Here is a 24,673-nt window from a genome sequence, read left to right as displayed (position 1 = left end):
AATATGCCTACGTCAACGTAACACATTGGTAACAAGAATCCTCTTCATAATCTGGATTTGTTTCTAAGACACACAGTCGGAAGATTTGTTGGCGTGTATCCTAACTTTGGTAATGACACACCTCATGTTATCCACTGCCATCCAACTCAATAATAACAATAATGATAATATTACAATGCACTCAAAGGTGCCTTTCACACCCTTACCATAAATAAGATTAGATTATAAATCTTTTATTTTCATGGCAGAAGTACAGACAGATGTAGGAACAGGAAAATGAGAGGTTACTAGGAGGTGCTAGTACAGGTAATAAAACGTTGTGAATAACAAGAAGGAACAGAAATGAAAAAATTTGACAAATCCACATCTAATGTGGAACGATGAAGGCAATGAGACATTTCCTCCTTGCTGTCATCACATCAACAAACTTGTCTGGCTTGGCCATGCAGGTCTCGTCTGAGCATGAAGTCAGACGACGGACAGTCCAACCGAACTACAGACTTGGGGAGGGAGTTCAGTCATGTGACTCTGCAGTGTTTGAGCTGGAACAGGGCAGTGGTACTTCAGAAACAATGCATAAACTAATGATAGGATGAGATTCTCTGCCAAACCCCAGTGTGTATAAAAGTTCTGTCGGACAGAGACCAGGCCCTTCAGGGTGAGCTGGTTTATCTAAAACATGTCTGCACCATCAGCTGATCCTACCGCGGTTAATACGCTTTGATCCACAGTCTGACTTCCAGGTGCCATGATGGATGCGCCGGCTTTCGTCAGCACATGAAACGTCAGTCAGAAACAGGAGGATTTACTCTAACAAGTAAAAGATTCAGATCCACATCCACAGTTTGAGGATTTTGTCCTCCATATGGGCCGGACAGCTGGACGTATCACGACTGTGAAGAGCTTGGACTGATAATCTGCTAATGATCACTGAAGCAGAAAGACGTAAAAACCAGCAGAGCTCCAGAAACTTCGGTTAAAGCCACACTTTCTCTTGGCACCGGCCCGGATGAGGATGGATGAGTTGTTTTCAGACGACCGACCCACAGGATGCAGAGCTGTAATTCAGCTTGGAAGCTCCGAGGACTCCTTCCCTCCACTGCATCGTCTCTCCCTGACCTCCGTGAGGTACGGTCCCATTAATCAGCGGCGACGCTGCTCTCGGCCGGCGCTCCTGCCGACTCGGAGCTGGAGCAAGGATAGGCCAAGATCCTGCTGGCAGGCAGACCCGCAGAGAGACAGATTGAAGGGCTGCAGCACCACAGGTCGGCGGGTAAAACCCTTCCTGACCAGCACACTGCTCATCCTACACCCCGATTCACTATTCATCTGTTTAGTCATTGGTTTTTAAGGAGAGTGTTTAAACATTGAACATGTTCTTCTTATTAGGATTTTTTTTTTTAATCAGATACAAAATTATATCATCAGATAATTCTGCATTAATTCATTTCTCCTGCACAGTGGTTAGCACTGTGGCCTCACAGCAGGAAGATCACTGGTTCGATCCTTGGCTGGAGAGGGGTTTGGTCAGTGGCCGTTCTGTGTGGAGTCTGCATGTTCTCCCCGTGTATGCGTGGGTTCTGTCCGGGTACTCCTGCTTCCTCCCACTGTCTCTGTGTGGCCCTGCGATGTCCAGGGTGCACCCTGCTGGGATAGGCTCCAGCTTCCCCACAACCCTGAATTGGATTAAGCGGTTCAGAAAAATGAATTCATGTCTCATCGCTGTAAACATAAAACTACATCAACCCCCCAAGTTGAGTAGACCGAGTACCCAAGTCTGGTTCTCAGGATCTACTATCCTGCAGCTTCTGGAAGGATTTCTCAAGTTTCCCTCCTTCCTTTAGTTTGGCTTCTGCTTCAGGATGAAGACGGCGGGACGGAAGCTCCTGCAGCGTGACGTAGTTAAAGCTGCTGTTCTCTACGGGGAGAAACTCCCACAGAAACAGTTTATCAGGTAAAAACGGCAGATTAAACATCATGCAGGAGGATTTTCTCTCCTTTCCTTCTTATTGTGGACATGACGAGTGTTTTACTGATCAGCCGTCTTTACTGTGAAGCCCTGCAGGAGGATTCCCAAAGCTTCCCTCATGGTGAGGAAACTTGTCTCCATCCCGCCGTCCAGCAGCCAGAGAGACTGAGGGACGGGATGGATTTACTATTAATGTGTTAACATGCGGGTCGGGTCGCAGGTTCTACATTAACGGGTCGGGTTTGGTCGTCCTAACGGGTTCTGGTGGGTAAAACTGGACTCTGCAGGACTCTGGTCTTGGTTTTCTGAAGACTTCCTGCTTCTTCTTCAGGCTTTATGGCCATTGGCAGACGTCACTTCCTGATTGGTTGCTGGACAGTGTTTGCCAGCCAATCAAAAGGCTTTCAGGCGGACCAGGGTCTTCTTCGTTGGTCCACATCAGAGGTTGGTGTTTATAATGTTCCAAAAGGACCCTTCTGTCCCTGGAAGTGGACCACGGTCCGGTTCAAGAGGACTAAACAGCAGGACCGGGATCGCTTCCAGACTCTTCGCCATGGAAATGCGGGAGGAACAGGAAGCAACAACGGTTGTCATGGTAATAACCAGAGCTCTGATTTTGTCCCGATTTGATATGATTCAGATTTTTGGGTGCCGATTTGATTTAAATTGCAATTCTCACAATTCTTTGATATTGCTGATTTTTGTAGATTAAAAACTAAATAAAAAATGGATTAAATGTTTTTTTGCTCGTCATTTTTCTTGTTTCAGGTAGGAAGAAACAACCCAGTAGCCAGACCGTCATTCTGCTGCTATAATCCCCAAGAAGACAAGGAAAAAGATCAATAAAAACAATAAAAATGACAATTTTATAATGTATGAATTTCATTTATTTGAAAAAATACAATTTTAACAAAAAAAAAAAAAAAAAAGAAAGAAAGAAAGAAAAAAGATTTAAAATGGTGAACCAAGAAACCCTGATTTTCGATGTTTCGATTCGATCTTCCCACCCGAATAAATAACTTCAGGTTGAACTGAGCAGAGGGTGTGTTGGTAGCTTGGCAGCGTCCATGTTGGAGTGAAGAGACTGCTTTTCATTTTGCTTTTTAAATGTCCAACGTCATCCACTAGCTCCACTTACTACAACCTGCGCTATTCTTCTCTTCTTTTGTTGTCCATCCTTCCTGCCTTTCCTTTCATCCTCCCAGGCAGACTTTGTCCTCTAAACCTTCCCTCCCTCTCAGCCATTTAAAGTCCTCTTCCTATTCTTTTCTATTTGTTTGGGTCAGTAAAAGTTGGTATTTCCAGTCACTGATGTGTCGATGTTCTGGTGACCTCTGGCTTCAGCTCCATCCTTTCTGTCTGTCCATTGGAGGTCGACTACGTTGCTTTTCCAGTGGAAACTGGGTCAATGCATCCCTGTCAGCAGCAGGACAATGAAGAGGAGACGGTAAAGGCTTCTTTAACGGTCTTCCAGCTTCCCAGATTTCTTTGAAATCTTCCGTCTCCTGCCCAAACGCAGATGCTTTTCTGGGCTTTTCATTACTTTTCTCTGCCCTCTGCGTTGGTGCAGTCAGCAGACGACGAGTCATTAGCAGAATTGCTCTGGGAATTCATCCCGTTGGAGGACAAGCTGTCAAACCAGCAGAGAACGGGACGGTGGAAGTTATGATAGGAGGAAATGTCACATCAACATAGCCTGATATGGTCGAGCTAGCTGAACGATGCGAAATTAAAACAAGTCCAGAAGGATCAGACCCTCCATCGGACCCGTTAAGGGCCAGGTTCCAGGAAGGATCCGACCCTCCATCGGACCCGCTAAGGGCCAGGTTCCAGGAAGGATCCGACCCTCCATCGGACCCACTAAGGGCCAGGTTCCAGGAAGGATCCGACCCTCCATTGGACCCGTTAAGGGCCAGGTTCCAGGAAGGATCTGACCCTCCATCGGACCCGCTAAGGGCCAGGTTCCAGGAAGGATCTGACCCTCCATCGGACCCTTTAAGGGCCAGGTTCCAGGAAGGATCTGACCCTCCATCGGACCCGTTAAGGGCCAGGTTCCAGGAACGATCTGACCCTCCATCGGACCCGTTAAGGGCCAGGTTCCAGGAAGGATCCGACCCTCCATCGGACCCGTTAAGGGCCAGGTTCCAGGAAGGATCCGACCCTCCATCGGACCCGTTAAGGGCCAGGTTCCAGGAAGGATCCGACCCTCCATCGGACCCGTTAAGGGCCAGGTTCCAGGAAGGATCCGACCCTCCATCGGACCAGTTAAGGGCCAGGTTCCAGGAAGGATCAGACCCTCTGTTGGACCCGATACCAGATTAGATGTGTTGTCAGGGTTGTATTTTGTGGCCAGATTTCTGGCAGCAGCGCATACCTGATAGCTACACCCTGCATATAAATACCGTGTTAGGATGAAAATACAAAGAAGTGAAGAAGAAACTCGGAAGGCAAACATGGCTGAGAAAATGCAGGAAGGATTTCCAGACCCGGCTCGGTTTCTTTGCCTCCTCCTGCTAAACAGCCGAGAAAGAAAATCGTTGGTGGAAAAAGCTGCGAATAAAAAAGTCTTGGATCACGCAAGGAGCAGAACCGGAGGGGGAGGAGCCAAGACAGGAGGAGGAGACAGGGTCCTGCTAGCTCCCCAACATTACCTAGCCCGGCTTTAATCAGCACCAACAAACCTTCCTTCTCATGAAGACAGACACAGAAAATGGAGCAACACCACCGTAAATCGCCGGGCAGTGTTCAGTCAAACAGATAACACACAACTAGAGGAAGGAAAGAAGAAGAGAATGAATAAAGAAAGCGCCAGATAAAAAAAAAAAACCCAAACAAACTGCAGAAGATGAGAACAAGGAAAACAATGTTTTGTTTGTATTCTGGTTGTAAACAACTTAATGGTGGTGTGTTACCGCTACCAACCAGTGTCTGCACTGCCCATCTAACTGGCTTAACAACCATGGCGGCGTTTGAAACAGAAATCTACATTTAGGAAAGCTCCACGACTAAATTTTAAATGTTCCCAAACTCTCCAGCTCTTATCTGGCTGGATGTGATGCTGTCTGGGCGGAACCTTTCCAGTGACGACACGGCCAACTCGGATTGTTCCCTCTGTGTGTGTGTGTGTGTGATGAGACGAGAAGGTAGAGCGGCAACACTATGCTGTATTTTCTGATTTATTTGTATGATAAACATCCTTATTGTCCCGGCTGCAACAGCTTTGTTTCCTGACTAAAACACACAAACCCAACATATGTGAACGTTTATCATGGTCTACATGGAAACAGACAGCTTTAGTTTCATTCTGACAAGTAGTATAAAAAGCTCTTCCAGTCTGGTGGATTGGTGTGATGTGTCCCAAACATCCCACACATCTGGGCGGGAAGCATTTCTCTGCAGCAGATCGTAGCATCACTTTAAAGCTGCTGCAACTTTAAACTCTAAATAAACGTTTCTGTTTGACATTTGGGTTTTATTTTACCTCCTAACAGCAGCTACTTCACTGTTAAATCATTTTAGCTGCTTTTACGTGCATCAGAGACGCTGCTGCTGGGAGATAAGGCGCGAAGCAGCTGAAACCTTAACGGTGCTAAAACCTCGGTCTCCGTGAGCAGGAGCTTGTTTCATGTGTTATCTGGGGGGGTAGAGTGTGATGACGAGGATGTTTGTGTGCAGTAAATGAGAGTCATGAACATGTGGCTCTTCGTCTGCGGAAACAACATGACCGATAACGGCATGAAGCAGAGGTGGGAGCAGGAGGAGAGAGCAGCTGGTGTATGAAACGTACACGCTGGCCTTGGACGTCCTGTTCATGCAGAGGAAGATAAATGATCTGCAGGGTTCAGGAAAGGATTTTTTCCACAGTAATTCTAATTCTAGGAATCTGAACTAACAGCAGTTTGAGTCTTTTTTCATCATTACGACCTTCAAGCTGAGAATTTCATTTAATGAAAACTTTTTATTTCTTCTAACAGCTGAATGTGTTGCAATGAAATGTGTGTGTGTTCACTGCTCCGCAAGCACTGGTGGATGAACCCATCGTGGCAACGTAAAACACACAGGTTGAAGCATCTTCAGGTGGTTTTAGCTTTGTGTGACCTTTAAGGACACAACGCATCCTTCATCACAGCAGCTGAAACGGAAAACATGCAGAAAGAAGCACCAGACCCCGTTCTGAAGGTAAATCATCATCTCTGGATGCCGTAACGGGATGAAACTGAAGCTAAACTGTACCGACTGGAGCCCAGAAGCAGAATATTTCTACTGGCTTGTGGAAATTTTCCTTGTCTGATTGGACGTTCGGACCAAGCAGAATGTCCGTCCCATTCAGACCAAGCAGAATGTCCGTCCCATTCAGAGACCAAGCAGAATGTCCGTCCCATTCAGACCAAGCAGAATGTCCGTCCCATTCAGACCAAGCAGAATGTCCGTCCCATTCAGACCAAGCAGAATGTCCGTCCCATTCAGAGACCAAGCAGAATGTCCGTCCCATTCAGACCAAGCAGAATGTCCGTCCCATTCAGAGACCAAGCAGAATGTCCGTCCCATTCAGACCAAGCAGAATGTCCGTCCCATTCAGAGACCAAGCAGAATGTCCGTCCCATTCAGACCAAGCAGAATGTCCGTCCCATTCAGACCAAGCAGAATGTCCGTCCCATTCAGACCAAGCAGAATGTCCGTCCCATTCAGAGACCAAGCAGAATGTCCGTCCCATTCAGACCAAGCAGAATCTCCGTCCCATTCAGAGACCAAGCAGAATGTCCGTCCCATTCAGACCAAGCAGAATGTCCGTCCCATTCAGAGACCAAGCAGAATGTCCGTCCCATTCAGACCAAGCAGAATCTCCGTCCCATTCAGAGACCAAGCAGAATGTCCGTCCCATTCAGACCAAGCAGAATGTCCGTCCCATTCAGACCAAGCAGAATGTCCGTCCCATTCAGAGACCAAGCAGAATGTCCGTCCCATTCAGAGACCAAGCAGAATCTCCGTCCCATTCAGAGACCAAGCAGAATGTCCGTCCCATTCAGAGACCAAGCAGAATGTCCGTCCCATTCAGAGACCAAGCAGAATCTCCGTCCCATTCAGAGACCAAGCAGAATGTCCGTCCCATTCAGAGACCAAGCAGAATGTCCGTCCCATTCAGAGACCAAGCAGAATGTCCGTCCCATTCAGAGACCAAGCAGAATGTCCGTCCCATTCAGAGACCAAGCAGAATGTCCGTCCCATTCAGACCAAGCAGAATCTCCGTCCCATTCAGAGACCAAGCAGAATGTCCGTCCCATTCAGAGACCAAGCAGAATGTCCGTCCCATTCAGAGACCAAGCAGAATGTCCGTCCCATTCAGAGACCAAGCAGAATGTCCGTCCCATTCAGAGACCAAGCAGAATGTCCGTCCCATTCAGAGACCAAGCAGAATGTCCGTCCCATTCAGACCAAGCAGAATGTCCGTCCCATTCAGAGACCAAGCAGAATGTCCGTCCCATTCAGAGACCAAGCAGAATGTCCGTCCCATTCAGAGACCAAGCAGAATGTCCGTCCCATTCAGAGACCAAGCAAAATGTCCGTCCCATTCAGAGACCAAGCAGAATGTCCGTCCCATTTAGAGACCAAGCAGAATCTCCGTCCCATTCAGAGACCAAGCAGAATCTCCGTCCCATTCAGAGACCAAGCAGAATCTCCGTCCCATTTAGAGACCAAGCAGAATGTCCGTCCCATTTAGAGACCAAGCAGAATGTCCGTCCCATTTAGAGACCAAGCAGAATCTCCGTCCCATTCAGAGACCAAGCAGAATGTCCGTCCCATTTAGAGACCAAGCAGAATGTCCGTCCCATTTAGAGACCAAGCAGAATGTCCGTCCCATTCAGAGACCAAGCAGAATCTCCGTCCCATTCAGAGACCAAGCAAAATGTCCGTCCCATTCAGACCAAGCAGAATGTCCGTCCCATTCAGACCAAGCAGAATGTCCGTCCCATTCAGAGACCAAGCAGAATGTCCGTCCCATTTAGAGACCAAGCAGAATCTCCGTCCCATTCAGAGACCAAGCAGAATGTCCGTCCCATTTAGAGACCAAGCAGAATCTCCGTCCCATTTAGAGACCAAGCAGAATCTCCGTCCCATTCAGAGACCAAGCAGAATCTCCGTCCCATTCAGAGACCAAGCAGAATCTCCGTCCCATTCAGAGACCAAGCAGAATGTCCGTCCCATTTAGAGACCAAGCAGAATGTCCGTCCCATTCAGAGACCAAGCAGAATGTCCGTCCCATTCAGACCAAGCAGAATGTCCGTCCCATTCAGAGACCAAGCAGAATGTCCGTCCCATTCAGAGACCAAGCAGAATGTCCGTCCCATTCAGAGACCAAGCAGAATGTCCGTCCCATTCAGAGACCAAGCAGAATGTCCGTCCCATTCAGAGACCAAGCAGAATGTCCGTCCCATTCAGAGACCAAGCAGAATGTCCGTCCCATTCGGACCTGCTGCTGATTCTCTGTTCCTATGCACCACGTTGTCTGCAGGAAACATTACATCCCAACATCTCCATAGTCTTTATCTCATTTGTGATGATGAGCAGATTTCTGAGGTTGCACACATGTCCAACACACACACACGCACGCACGCACGCACTCAGCCATGTGTCACATGGCTTCGGGGGGAAACCGAAGCACCAGACCAGTTCACCTGCTTTCCCAGCAAACAAATTATCATGAGAGCAGCTCCTCTGCTGCATCGCATCACATCCAGCGAGACGGTGACCTGAAAGCAACCCCTCCCCTCTTCACCTCGAAGCGCGGCGCCACTTTTAAGTCTCAGCCGGGTTTATTTCTGGATAGCCCTCTGGTCCGATGTGTGACGATCTGCTTCTCAGACCCGGTGTGACCTGAAGACGCTTCTGCAGGATACTGGTGCTGATGAAAGTCTAATCCGTGTCCAGATGACGTTTCCTGCACAACGCAGCTGAACGTGTGCTGGAAGTCCTTCCTGTGTGGTTAATGTGTAACGTGTGACTGTCCGGACACGGCGCTGACGTCCAGCACCGAGCTCCGGATGAAGGACAGCGGTTTCCAGCACTGGTTCAGTCCCAGTCCGGGCCGGTTGCATGGCACGGTCTCTCAGATGGTCGTATCATCAGACAGGATCTTGTTTCCATCCGGTTGTGTCCTTTCCTGCTCCAGATCCTCAGCAGGTTGGAGAAGCTGCACGCGAACAAACCGACTGGTGTGTAAACACAAGATAATTTTTCCATTTCCATGAAAACAGTAAAAACCAGCAGAGAAACTTCGGCTTGCTGGACCAGAGCGTTTCTGTCTGCCTTCAGAGCCTGGAGGTGCAGTACCAGCAGACACCACAGGGGGCAGTGCTGAGCAGGACAGCTGGCTTGCTAGCAGCAGCGTAAGACACCAGAAGGACTCTGGTCTTCTTCTCGGTGCCTTGTTGCAGCTGGCAGACGTCACTTTCTGATTGGCCGCTGGATTGTCCGTTAGCTGGTCCACCCGGCCTTCAGGTGGACTTCAGACAGGGCTTCAGGTGGGCTTCAGGTGGACCAGAGCAGCCGGGTATCATACTGCGCCAAACGAATCATACAAGGCCTGCAAGCGGACCAGTTGGTTAAAGTGCACTGGGAACTGGGAACTAGGGGTGCGGAGTCGAATCCAAAGAATCCAAAAGCCAGAAGTTTTTGCTTCACAAATTTAAAATTTAAAATATAAAATCTTCTCTTTTTTTTCAAATAAAATAACCCATTATAAAATCTTTTTATTGTCTTCTTATAGCAGCAGGATGATGGTTTGGCTGCTGGTTTGTTTTTTCCTCAATGAAATGAAGAAAAATGACAAGCAACAAAAGTTTCGTACATGTCGCGATTTAAATCGAATCGGTCCGAATTATTTCTCAGTTCTTTCTAGCTTACAGCACCTTTTGTTACTGAAGTTTCATGATTATTAATCATAAATCTGTTTGAATCGAGAATTGACTCTGAATCGAATAGTCACTATAAAAATCGTAACAGCATAAAATCGTGAGTCGTTGCTAGCTTCACGTCCGAGTGGGAACTGTGACTCAGATCGCCCCCTACAGGCTCAAACGGGGTAGTTTTCCAACATGAAACCTGTTTCAGGCTCTCAGATGCCACAAAAAACATAAATAAATGTATAAGCAGACTTTATAAATACTGCCACGTGTCCTGCATGAAGGAAGCGTAGATAAAAGGACTCCTACCTTCTCCATCTCGCTGCTCTTCCTCTTGCGTGCGGACCGCGTGATTTTGACAGTGACGGCGGTGTCGTCCCCCTGACGCCGCAGAGCCATCCGGTTGGGCTGCAGAGGACTGAAGGAGATCTCCAGCTCGGGTCGGGGGAAGCGACTCGTCCTGCCGTTCTCCGTGGAAATCTCTGAGGAGTCCAGGACGGACGGGAATCCCGCCGATCCCTGTGGGACCACGAGGGAAGGTGGAGTCGGTGTTTTGGTCGCAGGTTAACCTTCCCAACACCGTTAAACTGAACACGTCTGGTTACTGACGACTGTCATTAATCCTTCATGTCTCTTTGTTGCATCTAGAAAACCTTCATCTGTCTGACATATTAGTTGTCTGACTTCACCGTTACTTCTTCAGAGTGAGCCGCTGAGCTCGGGGTTCAGGAGTTTTACCTGACTTCTGACCGACGCTCTGGTTTCCCTCCTGTCAGCCTCGGTCTTCCCGCCTCCCTCCGTGTGGTTTCCAGCAGGACTGCCTTTGTTTTCAGGCTGCAGTGAAAACATCCGCAGACATCTAGGTTGGCATCGTGTTGTGAGGTTACTGTCGGGCATGATGACATGTTTGCTAGGGTACATGTTTCTCCGTTTCAGGCAGACGGAACACGTGTGGATCCCGCTTGAAGCTGCTGCTGCTTCAGGTCACGCCTCAAACACAAAAGGGTCAAAAACATCGACCATACAAAACGACTAAATCTGAACTTTTCCGGAGGCGTCATGGTCAGTCACATGGTCAGAAACGGTTCCCATAGTAACCACGGAAACAGAAGACAGAGATGATGAAAGGAACTGGATGGGAACCGAACCCGCTGTGGACACGTGGAACTGGACCGGGTCGGTTTTATCTCACATCCGTTTTATTTCGACTGAACTGAGACTTGATCTCAGCTTGTTTTTGTTTTCTTATTATCAACTTGTATCATCGTCATAATCACTTATTTTTCATTTTAATGGTTTTATGTAGTTTTTATGCTTTAATTTCTCAGATGAAACAGTTCAGGACGCGTTGAAGTCGCTTATTATTAAACTCCTGACGGATGAATTCTGTCATTTTTTATAAAAAAACCAAAGAAACGTTTAAATACAGACATGTAAAATAAAAGTTTTACAGAACATTGTTTTGTTTTTTATTAATGAATTTTTAGTTTCATTTTGAGCAGATCATCATTCCCACCTTCACCCAGAACCTGCTTCATCCATCATCACCTTAAAGTCCACAACTCCAAAACAAACTCCTCTCGGCCTGACGGGAGATTCCCTTCCCAGCCACGGGCACTGGACCTAGACCCAGACCCCTAACCCCGATCCTGACCCAGACCCTTAACCCTGACCCTGACCCCGATCCTGACCCGGACCTAGACCCTTAACCCTGACCCCGATCCTGACCCGGACCTAGACCCTTAACCCTGACCCTGACCCCGATCCTGACCCGGACCTAGACCCCTGACCCTGTCTGATGGAAGTTATGGAGACGTCTGTATTTCAGCGTCTCAGAAATAAACTAGTTGTTTTTTAGAACTCGCCGAAGTTTCAGACAGAAAAATACTTGGTCCGTTCTGATCTTTCTAGGCTGGAACACGTGACATTTTCTTTAGTAGACCGACCTGTGAGACTGTCTTCTGATTGGCTACTGAAGCGTTGAGTTGGTCCTTGAGGTGAAGGATCTCGGCGTCCTTCTGGTCTAGAGCGTCCTGCAGGTCTGCCACGCCGGGACCGCTGTCCACCTGGAACACACGGATCAGACGCCGATGTTTACTCTCCGAGGCAAACAGATGTTTCTATAGCAACATCAGCCTGTTGCGATGTGACGTGTTAATGCGTCATCGCAGCGGCGCGTCATCGCAGCGGCGCATCATCGCGTTTGTTATCTGTTATCCTCACTAATGTACGAGTTTTTCATCGTGTCTGAACAAACCGAAGTAGAACCAACACCAGAGCAGCAGAAATACTCCGGATGCTTCTTTCTGGGCTGAACGTTTCCATAAACTGAAATTTTAGTCAGATTTTCAGCCGGTTGCCGTGACGATGCTTTCTCCGTCTGTGACGGAAGTGTGGTCACCTGTGTGTGCGCGTGCGCTCGTATGATCCATGTGGCATCAGAGCGACACAGACAGCAGCTACAACATGCCACCAATGTGTCGATCCAACACAATAACATCTGATCAGAACAATCAATAAAATGTATTGATATGAGCGGCTGAGCGATGCTGTAAACATGAAGACGTTTTGCTGGTAAGACCAAATGAAAACTGGCGTACCAGTGCAACCAATACTGTGGATCATCATCATCATCATCTGATGGACTACTGCTTCTAGGACTGCTCGATTATGTCAAAAATAATAATTATTTTGACTGAAATTGAGATCTCAATTATTTAACACAATTATCCAGTATTTATAAATACCATTCGACCCTGTGTCGTGCATTATAACCGTCTAATGGACGGTTCCTAGTAGTTGAATCCGCTTATACTGCTTATATAGGAACTATTTTATGTTGGCCTGGATGTACGTTTTATACCAAACAACCGCTGTCAGGCTGCAGCGCGTTTCTCTCATTCACTTGTTAAAAGACGGCTGATCTGAACCAGCTGGTTAACACGTTGCTATGGTAACGCCCCGTAACGGAGGGATATTACAGCGTTTAACTGGCCAAACTATGTATAGGAAAATAATGCAGCCAGTTGTCACTGACAATGGTATAAACTATGTTTAGGTGAACTTCCACAACCTACTGCAGTTATTCTACATGGACCTGCAGCCGGAGCCGACTGAGACTGGCCGCCTGGGAGTGCTTTAGGACGGGAGAGGCTCCCGCTGCTCCTTCCTTACAGTAACTGCAGAACAATATGTGCCTTCAAGTCAGTCGCCACAACACCAGAAAAGTCTCTAATAACTCCAGTAAAAGCTGCTAGATTTGTTGCTTTTAACAAAAAAAGTCTCCAGATTTAGCGAGAAAGTCGCCAAGTTGGCAACAGTGTCTGAATGAAAGCAAAGCGGCTGTGGGAGGAGTTTACAGCACAGCGCTGCAACGCCAGAGACGCTCGATTAGCCAGCAGGAGAGGAAACTGCAGAGAGAAAAATAATCACACCCTTTTATTTTTATCATCGTTGGAAACCCAGATTGTACTGAGATTAAAATCCGATAATCGCCCGGTCCTAACTGCATCATCATATGAAGTTTCACCATGATAGTTATGATAAACCTAAAATCTGAACGTTAAACATGTTATGTTTACAGTCATCAGCTGGTTGGTTTGTTTCTGCAGACGGATCAGGAAACGTAAAACCCGTCTCGTTTGGAAGCAGGTTGTGGGACAGACGTCTCTCCTTCTTCCCTCCCGGACCGCATCGAGCTTTGTGTTACACTGACCTCTTGTGGCGGCTGTGTGTTCTGCAGGCGCAGCTGTTGGATGACTTTCTCTTTCTCTGCTTGGCTGGACAGAAGTTTCTGCAGCTGGACCTCCAACGCGGCGACCAGAGCGTCCCTCTCCGTCCTCCACCTCTCCATGGTCTGGTCCTTCTCTAGAAGCTGCGACTCCTGAGGAGAAAACATGTTAGAGAAATGCAGAGTCACCTGACACCTTTTCTCCTATTCTTCTTCTAACCAGGAGGCTCTGCTGCCGGCTGGAGCGCTCTCTGTCTTCTGCAAACTTCTTCATCTCCTGGTTCCGCTTGTCCTCGGCCTCCTTAGCCTGTCCAATCAGAAGCAGCTTGTCCTCCAGCCATTTCCTGCGCTCAGCCTGATGTTTCTCCGTCAGCGCCTGAAGTCAGAGAGAACAGGAAGCTTCTGTTGCTCGTCGACGTGGATCAGATGATGCTCCGCATCGTCCAGAAAACTCCGCGTCTTTCCACCCTCCATCCCAACACAGAACTTTCCACTGACTGCATCCAATCTAAATGACGTAACTTTTATTTATTCCATCATTTAAAATGAAATCAAAGATTTATCCAAGCTGGAGGTTTTTAGACTTTTCAACATGTTGACGGAAAATGATCGATTAAATAGTGAAGTTATGGTTTCAATAACTTTAGTCCAACTTTTAACTGTTTCCATGTATAAAATAAAAACCATATATTTCGTGTATCAGCTGGTTGCTGTATGGACAACGTTCAGCATGTCAACGTTTACAGATCTGCACCTTCAGGTCTTCCTGAGCTTGAGAAGTGTCCTTCCTGGCCCGCCTGAGTTGGTCTGATGAGCCGTCCGAGGCCGACGGGTCTCCACGCTCCTGCAGCAGCATCGCTTTCAGCTTCTCCACCTCTGAAATGCACCGAGGTCGCTTTCAGACACGCTGACGCATCGAGCTGTTCGTGTGAAGAAGCGGAGACAGAAGGAGCTCTTCTTACCGCTGGAGAGCTCCTGGATGAGGCCCAGTTTCTGGTCCAGGACCTGCTCCATCTGCTCCTGGGTCTCCTCCTGCTCCGTTAGAGCCAGACGCATGTCCTCCATCACTCGCTCTTTGGCCTCCAGATCTACGAAGTCGAAACAAAACCAGTTTGGTGGCTATGGTTACATGAGGTTTTTAATTCTGAATTAAATAATTCAGAATTAATGTATTCTCCAACGAGTTTACATGGAAATAATAACTCTGAATGAAGGTTTACATAAAACACGTCCTGACTTAGTTCCTCTTTAGAGCGGCGGGTTGGGAAGGGTTCTGATTGGACAGAGGGTGCAGGTGACGTATGACGTAGACCGGAAATAAAGAAAGTTGGCTCCCTGCTTCTCGTCTTTTCAGTCGTAACTTGTAAAATCTACATAAGAACCAGTTTCATTGCTATTTTTATTATAATATGGAAGTACGTTTAATTTTGAATTAAGTTTAATTCCAAACAGAAATTTGCGTTTGGAATTAAGTGTTTACATTGTAATTTTCATCAGTTTAAAGCAGAATTAACTTTCATCTGTAGTTAAACGGGGATTAAAACTCCCAAAACATAGCGAATGTATCATCCACTCAAACATTTAGCGTGGCACGAAAGCTTGTTCCATCCTCCACCAGAAGCCAGAACTTTCTTCTTCTCGAGGCTCCGAGGAGAAAATGACGTCATTTTGTTCTCGCGGACGCGTTTGAAGACAGTTCTCGACACGTCGGGCTGCAGAACTTTTTTCTTGCAGGGCTCCGAGAAGTATCGTGTGATTGGCCGGACATGTGAGGTGGGCGTGGTTAACAGGGAGAAAGCATGAAGCGGAGTTGATGCTTCGCATTTTTACTGTTGCAGGTAAAACGGATTGTTTAGATTAAACAGCTGATCGAGGTGGAGAGAAAGTACCAACATTTTTACATCTGGCATTAAAACACTCGATCGCGTACACGACCCGCCCTGCCGCGTGCACGACCCGCCCCGCCGCGGACGAAGCTGCTCGTTAAATATGAAACTAGAAACTCGGAGTGCGGAAACCTCCGCCAAGCACAATGTTAAAGAATCCTTTTAAAACATTCCTGGATCCAAACGGTGATCCGGATCACCACCAGAATTTAATCAGTTCTTCATTTTTACATTTTTAACAACTCCGGAAATGTTTATAAAAATCCGTCCGTAACCTTTTGAGTTATCTTGAACACAAAGACGGCAGGAAAAACAACCTCCTTGGTGGAGGAAACAACCGGGTTCATGGCACATAAAGCAGACATCGCCCCCCGCAGTGACCCCTCCCCGCTGCAGACCTGCTTCTCCTGGAGGATGGATGGACCTGACGAAGAAGGAGGTTTTTCTTGTTCTTGCAGCCTCGAACTCTTCTCTTGCTTCTCGTGGAGGATGGAACAAGCTTTAGCCTGGCGATCGCAGATGGCAGCGTTTGGGGAACCCGACGATCGGTTAGATATTATCCAGAGTAACTGATTGGCAAAAAGCTGACAAGTCAGTAGCTGCTTCGGTCTTAATAGGAACAAACGTGTTTATAATGCAGCTGCTGTAACATTTAAGGTCCAACAGAATGCGTTGAAAAGGAAGCTAGCTGTACACAAATCATGTGGGAACACGAGTTATTCTGACAGTGTGGCAGTCTGCCGTATCAACTCGCTGATTTTGTTCAATCTACCGTCTATTAACGGCTCTCTGCTCACTCTGAATGGATCGTACTCGCTGGTAATGTTTCAAACTTTACAGGTTAACATATATTAGCAAAAGCGTGGCTAACATATTTATTCTGACGGGATTTTGATGTGGAGGGAAACGCGTTTCCTTTCTGTACGAATAACTAACTTTATTTTCAGCTTTTTAAAGCAAATAAAACTTAATCTGCAGCAGGAAAACGTTTCACCTCTACAGGCCTGTTGGTAAAGCTGTAGTGTGTCGTTGAGTTTGGAGCTGGTTTGTTCCTGAAAGGAGGAGAAAACATTTAAATACACATAAAGAAGAAAAGCTGAAGATGGTTCGGTCTGGTTCTGATCGGGTCGTACCACTTTGAGTTGTTGGATTGTTCTGTCTCTGCTGCTCACGTCAGACTGAAGCTGCTTCTTGCTTTTCTCCATGTCAGACAACTTCTGCCTTAAAACCTTCTCCTCCTCTCTCATGGCGGAAATCTGGAACCATACATGAATAAATAGCAAAGTCCGACGAAAAGTCTCGTTGTGTCATCTTAGTGTCTAACATCTGGTTTCCACCTGGTCTACCTCGTACCAACTCCAGCTGTGGAATGAACAAACCTCCTTCTGGACCTGCTGGATCTGCTTCTTGTAGTCTGCCAGTTTGTCTCGGAGGTCTGAGGCGTCTTCCTCTTTCCTCAGGAGATCGAGCTCCAGGTTCTTCAGCTTCTCTGCATCCTGTTTGCTGTTTTCCTTCAGTCTGACAGAATGAAGCAAAAAACATCTATGAAACACTGTTTCACAGATAACAGCAGCTAGCTGTTAGCGGACAGCTGTTAGCAACAAGCTGTTAGCAGCTAGTTGTTAACAGCCAGCTGTTAGTGCCTAACTGTCAGGTACTAGCTGTTAGCAGACAGCAGTTAGCGACTAGCAGTTAGCAGACAGCTGTTAGCGACTAGCTGTTAGGTGTTAGCTGTCAGCGGCTAGCTGTCATAGTAGCTGTTGGCGGACAGCTGTTAGCGACTAGCAGTTAGCAGACAGCTGTTAGCGACTAGCAGTTAGCAGACAGCTGTTAGCGACTAGCAGTTAGCACACAGCAGTTAGCGACTAGCTGTTAGGTGTTAGCTGTTAGCGACTAGCAGTTAGCAGACAGCTGTTAGCGACTAGCAGTTAGCAGACAGCTGTTAGCGACTAGCAGTTAGCAGACAGCTGTTAGCGACTAGCAGTTAGCAGACAGCTGTTAGCGACTAGCAGTTAGCAGACAGCTGTTAGCGACTAGCAGTTAGCAGACAGCTGTTAGCGACTAGCAGTTAGCAGACAGCTGTTAGCGACTAGCAGTTAGCAGACAGCAGTTAGCGACTAGCAGTTAGCAGACAGCAGTTAGCGACTAGCAGTTAGCAGACAGCAGTTAGCGACTAGCTGTTAGGTGTTAGCTGTCAGCGGCTAGCTGTCAGATAGTAGCTGTTGGCGGACAGCTGTTAGCGACTAGCAGTTAGCAGACAGCTGTTAGCGACTAGCAGTTAGCAGACAGCTGTTAGCGACTAGCAGTTAGCAGACAGCTGTTAGCGACTAGCAGTTAGCAGACAGCTGTTAGCGACTAGCAGTTAGCAGACAGCTGTTAGCGACTAGCAGTTAGGTGTTAGCTGTCAGCGGCTAGCTGTCATAGTAGCTGTTGGCGGACAGCTGTTAGCGACTAGCAGTTAGCAGACAGCTGTTAGCGACTAGCAGTTAGCAGACAGCTGTTAGCGACTAGCAGTTAGCAGACAGCTGTTAGCGACTAGCAGTTAGCAGACAGCTGTTAGCGACTAGCAGTTAGCAGACAGCAGTTAGCGACTAGCAGTTAGCAGACAGCAGTTAGCGACTAGCAGTTAGCAGACAGCAGTTAGCGACTAGCTGTTAGGTGTTAGCTGTCAGCGGCTAGCTGTCAGATAGTAGCTGTCGGCGGACAGCTGTTAGCGACTAGCAGTTAGCAGACAGCTGTTAGCGACTAGCAGTTAGCAGACAGCTGTTAGCGACTAGCAGTTAGCAGACAGCTGTTAGCGACTAGCAGTTAGCAGACAGCTGTTAGCGACTAGCAGTTAGCAGACAGCTGTTAGCGACTAGCAGTTAGCAGACAGCTGTTAGCGACTAGCAGTTAGCAGACAGCTGTTAGCGACTAGCAGTTAGCAGACAGCTGTTAGCGACTAGCAGTTAGCAGACAGCTGTTAGCGACTAGCAGTTAGCAACAAGCTGTTAGCGACTAGCAGTTAGCGACTAGCAGTTAGCGACTAGCAGTTAGCAGACAGCTGTTAGCGACTAGCAGTTAGCAGACAGCTGTTAGCGACTAGCTGTTAGGTGTTAGCTGTCAGCGGCTAGCTGTCAGATAGTAGCTGTTGGCGGACAGCTGTTAGCGACTAGCTGTTGGTGGACAGCTGTTAGCGACTAGCTGTTGGTGGACAGCTGTTAGCGAGTAGCTGTTGGTGGACAGCTGTTAGCGAGTAGCTGTTGGTGGACAGCTGTTAGCGAGTAGCTGTTGGTGGACAGCTGTTAGCGAGTAGCTGTTGGTGGACAGCTGTTAGCGAGTAGCTGTTGGGCAGCTGTTAGCGACTAGCTGTTAGCAGACAGCTGTTAGCGAGTAGCTGTTGGGCAGCTGTTAGCGACTAGCTGTTAGCAGCGTAGCAAACAAAGTCACTGTAATCATGTGACTTTATGGTTGTGACAGAAATGAAGATGTGTTTATATCAGAATGAAACCAGGAAGATACCAGAACATTCCCAGATCTTCTGCTCACCTGCTGATCTCCTGCGTTTTCTTCTCCAGCTCTTCATCCTTCTGGGCGATGGCTTGGTGGGCCACGGCGAGCAGCTCCCTGCGCCTCTCCACCTCCCGGCGTCGGGCCTCCTGGACGGCCTGAGCCTCCTCCTCCTCCCGTCGCTCCTGCGCCTCCTTCAGGCTCTTCTGTAGCGACGTGACCTGGCTTTCCAAGTCCAGCAGTTTCCTCTGAAGCTCCGCCTCCGTTTGTTGGGACGCTTTCTGCAGCTCCGTGAGCGTCTCCATCAGTCTATCCTGTGCCTCCGTCTCTGCAGGCGGCGTGGCGCCGGACGTGTCCTCTGCTGCCGCCACGCTGGACAGCTTTTCCTTCAGGGAGGCAAGTTCCGCCTGCAGCTCAGAGTTCCGCCTCCTGACATCTTCAGCCTCCGATGAGGCTTTCCTGGAGGTTTCTTCCTGGTACCTCAGCTTCTGCTTCAGCTCCTTCAGTCTTTGGTGCGACAAGGCGTCCTGCTCCTGCAGCTTCTGGTGCGACGCCTCCTCCAGCTGCAGAAGTTTCTTTCCCAGCTCATCGGCTCGCTGCTCTGCAGCTGTTTCTGCCTCATTAAGCTTCTCCGTTAGTTCCTTCAACTGCTGCTCAGACACCAGCTGCTTGTGAGCCGACTGCTGTTTCACCTTCTCCAGCTCAGACTCCAGGTCCATGACGTGGTCCTGCAGAGTCTTCCCCCTCAGCTGCTCGCCTCCAGATGAACCCATGGCGGCCGGCAGCTCCGGCTTCAGACAGCTGATTTGTGGGGAACTCACCAGGATCTGCTGGGCTGGTTCTTCCAGCTGCTCAGACTGCTCCGTGCTCCTCATCTTCATCACCTGTGGAGAGTTGTACTCGTCAGTCGGTCTGAAATCCAGACCTCTAAGGGGTAATTAGGAGTCTGGTGAAGACCTTAATTGATTTCTGCTGTTCGTTGTTTCGTGCTTCTTCGGAGCGTCTGTAATGCTTCTGATGTTTCATGTAAACACACTGATATGTCTGGTAGATGAAAGTTGTACCGATAAACCTGCTTTTGAAACTTTCCACCAATCAGTGAGCTTACATTGTCAGTAATGACGGTAATGTTAGATGCACTTTTGAAATTTTCAGGCGTCCCACAGGGATCCGTACTCGGACCACTTCTTTTTCCTTAATATGAATGAATTCTGGTTGTGTGATGCAGCAGTGTGTATTAATATAAATCTGTCTGCAGGCTCAAGCGTCACATTTAGCTAATGTCACTTCTCCATGGAAACGTCACGTCTCCATGGAAATGTCACGTCTCCATGGAAACGTCACGTCTGCATGGAAACGTCTCGTCTCCATGGAAACGTCACGTCTCCATGGAAACGTCACGTCTCCATGGAAACATTGTGTCTTCACACTGAGTGGGAGGAAAAGCTTCAGTTTCTTCTGGATGTTTTGTGGTTTTAATCAGCATGCAGCTCACCTGATTCTCTGCTGCCTCCAGTTTGTCCTTCAGCTCTCTGATTTCATCACTTTGTCTCTTCTGAAGCATGCAGACCTCCTCTTTCTCTTCATCAAGCTCCTCTCTGCTGTTCTTTTCCTGCTCCAGAGCTTCTCCGGCCTCCTGCCTGGCTCTCCTCTCCTGCTCCAGAGCTTCTCCGGCCTCCTGCCTGGCTCTCCTCTCCTGCTCCAGAGCTTCTCCGGCCTCCTGCCTGGCTCTCCTCTCCTGCTCCAGAGCTGCTTCTTTCTCTCTCCTCTCTTGGACTAGCAATGCTAACGTCTCCTCCTTTTGTCGCCTCAGCTCCTCCATTGCGACGATGGCCTCCTCCTTTGCAGTCTTCTCCACCAGCAGGGAGGCCAAAGCCTCCTCTCTTCCCTGGGTCTGGTCCTCCAACGCAGCGAGGGCGTCCTCTGCCCGCCTCCTCTCCGTCTCCAGGGCAACCAAAGCTTCCTGTAGGAGTGATGAAAGTTGCTTCTGTTAGGAACTAAAACAGATGAGTTGGAAGCAGATGGAGTGGAAACACCGCTGATGAAGCTTCTCTCCTCCTCTTCCTCAGCTGTCTTACCTGCAGCTCGTGTTTCAGTTGCTTCTCTTGCCGAGCGTCTGCAGACGACTTCTCCTGCAGCTCCAGCGCTAGCTTTCTTTTCTCTTCATCATCATCCTCCTCATCTACCTCGCCAGATTCAGCCGCAACATGAAACAGAAAATTGTCAGAAGCGTTTCATCCTTTCATTCTCTTACTGGAGCGAGGGCATGAAACCAGCAGAGCCCATACGGCCAGACTCAGGACCGCCATCATCCCACCAGGAAAAATCCAACTATTTAGTTTTCTTTTTAAACCTTAAAGCTTCAAGACATTTTCTGCTTTTTGTTTTTATTATTATAAACCATCCTGTGGAATCTGAAGCTTTTCCTCCCAGTCAGCCTGCAGACGTGACGTTTCCACGGAGACGTGACGTCTCCATGCAGACGTGACGTTTTCATTCAGACGTGACGTTTCCACGGAGACGTGACGTCTCCACGCAGACGTGACGTTTCCATGCAGACGTGACGTCTCCATGCAGACGTGACGTTTCCATGCAGACGTGACGTTTCCATGCAGACGTGACGTTTCCATGCAGACGTGACGTCTCCATGCAGACGTGACGTTTCCATCAGGTCTGATGTTTCCATGCAGACGTGACGTTTCCATCAGGTCTGATGTTTCCATGCAGACGTGACGTTTCCATCAAGTCTGACGTTTCCACGCAGACGTGACGTCTCCACGCAGACGTGACGTCTCCACGCAGACGTGACGTCTCCACGCAGACGTGACGTCTCCACTCAGACGTGACGTCTCCACTCAGACGTGACGTCTCCACTCAGACGTGACGTCTCCACTCAGACGTGACGTCTCCACGCAGACGTGACGTCTCCACGCAGACGTGACGTCTCCACTCAGACGTGACGTCTCCACGCAGACGTGACGTCTCCACGCAGACGTGACGTCTCCACGCAGACGTGACGTCTCCACGCAGACGTGACGTCTCCACGCAGACGTGACGTTTCCACGCAGACGTGACGTTTCCATGCAGACGTGATGTTTCCACGCAGACGTGACGAACCCTGTGGAAACCTTCTTCCCCATTCTTTCTTCATGAATTAATAAAAATGAATCATTTCGGTGTGAATCTCCTGGATGCGAATCCAGCCTTTATCATGCTCTGCAGAACGACATGCAGATGTTATTTTCTGCTTCCCGGCTTCTTACCGTCCTCCTGCTGCTCATCATGCAGTTCAGGCGTCTTCATCTTGATCTGAGGAGCAGCTCGGCCCGAACACGGACACGCCTGAGCCTTCAGGGAGTCCTTCTCTGCCGGGTCAGAGGCCTGACGGTCCAGTTCTCCGTCCTGAACAAACCCAGAGAAATCAGAAACTCACATCTGGAACGGAGACGTATGCCGGTACGTTAACACTGTGACCCCACGAGGAGAGACGGTTACCATGGCGTTAGCATCCTGCTCCGCGTCAGACACGGACATCTTGTCCACCAGATTCTTGAACAGTTCCAGCCTCCGTTCAGCTCGCTGCTCCAGGATCTGTCCCTCCCTCGCCAGACGCTCTCTGACAAACACAAACATGGAGACATGAATCCTGCAGGAGCTGCAGGGCGCCGTTTCACCGAGAAACACATCAGTGTCTGCTGGACACGTCCTGCAGGTCGGCAGCATGAAGCAGTCACACAACCACATACAGAACCAGAACCGCAACCAGCACCACATACAGAACCAGAACCGCAACCAGCACCACATACAGAACCAGAACCGCAACCAGCACCACATACAGAACCAGAACCGCAACCAGCACCACATACAGAACCAGAACCAGCACCTGAACCACATACAGAACCAGAACCGCAACCAGCACCACATACAGAACCAGAACCGCAACCAGCACCACATACAGAACTAGAACCAGCACCCGAACCACATACAGAACCAGAACCGCAACCAGCACCACATACAGAACCACATACAGAACCAGAACCACATACAGAACCAGAACCCGAACCACATACAGAACCGCAACCAGCACCACATACAGAACCAGAAACAGCACCCGAACCACATACAGAACCAGAACCGCAACCACCACCACATACAGAACCAGAACCGCAACCAGCACCACATACAGAACTAGAACCAGCACCTGAACCACATACAGAACCAGAACCGCAACCAGCACCACATACAGAACCACATACAGAACCAGAACCACATACAGAACCAGAACCCGAACCACATACAGAACCGCAACCAGCACCACATACAGAACCAGAACCGCAACCACCACCACATACAGAACCAGAACCGCATACAGAACCACATACAGAACCAGAACCGCAACCAGCACCACATACAGAACCAGAACCACATACAGAACCACATACAGAACCAGAACCGCAACCAGCACCACATACAGAACCAGAACCACATACAGAACCACAAGTTCAATCTGAATGTTTCACAGCAGACTTTTCAGCTTCAACCTGAACAATACTTTACTGTCCTCTAAAGTCCTTTACTGTCCTCTAAAGTCCTTTACTGTCTTCTAAAGTCCTTTACTGTCCTCTAAAGTCCTTTACTGTCCTCTAAAGTCCTTTACTGTCCTCTAAAGTCCTTTACTGTCTTCTAAAGTCCTTTACTGTCTTCTAAAGTCCTTTACTGTCTTCTAAAGTCCTTTACTGTCTTCTAAAGTCCTTTACTGTCCTCTAAAGTCCTTTACTGTCCTCTAAAGTCCTTTACTGTCCTTTACTGTCCTCTACTGTCCTTTACTGTCCTCTAAAGTCCTTTACTGTCCTCTAAAGTCCTTTACTGTCCTCTAAAGTCCTTTACTGTCTTCTAAAGTCCTCTACTGTCCTCTAAAGTCCTCTACTGTCCTCTAAAGCCCTCTACTGTCCTCTAAAGCCCTTTACTGTCCTCTAAAGTCCTTTACTGTCTTCTAAAGTCCTCTACTGTCCTCTAAAGTCCTTTACTGTCTTCTAAAGTCCTCTACTGTCCTCTAAAGCCCTTTACTGTCTTCTAAAGTCCTCTACTGTCCTCTAAAGTCCTTTACTGTCCTCTAAAGTCCTTTACTGTCTTCTAAAGTCCTTTACTGTCCTCTAAAGCCCTTTACTGTCCTCTAAAGCCCTTTACTGTCTTCTAAAGTCCTTTACTGTCCTCTAAAGCCCTTTACTGTCCTCTAAAGTCCTTTAATGTCCTCTACTGTCCTTTACTGTCCTCTACTGTCCTTTACTGTCCTCTACTGTCCTCTAAAGTCCTTTACTGTCTTCTAAAGTCCTTTACTGTCCTCTAAAGCCCTTTACTGTCCTCTAAAGTCCTTTAATGTCCTCTACTGTCCTTTACTGTCCTCTACTGTCCTTTACTGTCCTCTACTGTCCTTTACTGTCTTCTAAAGTCCTCTAAAGCCCTTTACTGTCTTCTAAAGCCCTTTACTGTCTTCTAAAGCCCTTTACTGTCCTCTAAAGTCCTTTACTGTCTTCTAAAGTCCTTTACTGTCTTCTAAAGTCCTTTACTGTCCTCTAAAGTCCTTTACTGTCCTCTAAAGCCCTTTACTGTCTTCTAAAGTCCTTTACTGTCTTCTAAAGTCCTTTACTGTCCTCTAAAGTCCTTTACTGTCTTCTGAAGTCCTTTACTGTCCTCTGAA

General features: G+C 48.2%; 1 protein-coding gene across 1 annotated transcript in view; it reads right to left on the bottom strand.

Moving 5' to 3' along the window:
* kif20ba (kinesin family member 20Ba) overlaps positions 1-24,673 on the bottom strand; it is a gene marked incomplete at both ends in the record, with an annotated part of 49,807 nt that overhangs the window by 14,658 nt on the left and 10,476 nt on the right. Inside the window, 15 exons of the mRNA XM_079248353.1 lie at positions 10,180-10,389; positions 10,609-10,704; positions 11,817-11,936; positions 13,586-13,753; positions 13,821-13,976; positions 14,355-14,476; positions 14,563-14,688; positions 16,481-16,538; positions 16,620-16,742; positions 16,866-17,004; positions 19,015-19,859; positions 20,471-20,938; positions 21,054-21,157; positions 22,239-22,377; positions 22,471-22,591. Coding sequence (XP_079104479.1) covers positions 10,180-10,389; positions 10,609-10,704; positions 11,817-11,936; positions 13,586-13,753; positions 13,821-13,976; positions 14,355-14,476; positions 14,563-14,688; positions 16,481-16,538; positions 16,620-16,742; positions 16,866-17,004; positions 19,015-19,859; positions 20,471-20,938; positions 21,054-21,157; positions 22,239-22,377; positions 22,471-22,591 — 2,995 coding nt within the window. The remainder of the gene's footprint in view (positions 1-10,179; positions 10,390-10,608; positions 10,705-11,816; positions 11,937-13,585; positions 13,754-13,820; positions 13,977-14,354; positions 14,477-14,562; positions 14,689-16,480; positions 16,539-16,619; positions 16,743-16,865; positions 17,005-19,014; positions 19,860-20,470; positions 20,939-21,053; positions 21,158-22,238; positions 22,378-22,470; positions 22,592-24,673) is intronic.

Source organism: Telmatherina bonti, assembly GCF_933228915.1.
Source record: "Telmatherina bonti genome assembly, chromosome: 11".
Classification (NCBI taxonomy): Eukaryota; Metazoa; Chordata; class Actinopteri; order Atheriniformes; family Telmatherinidae; genus Telmatherina; species Telmatherina bonti.
The sequence above is the reverse complement of the archived record's forward strand: the minus strand, read 5'-3'. Positions and strand labels throughout refer to the sequence as shown.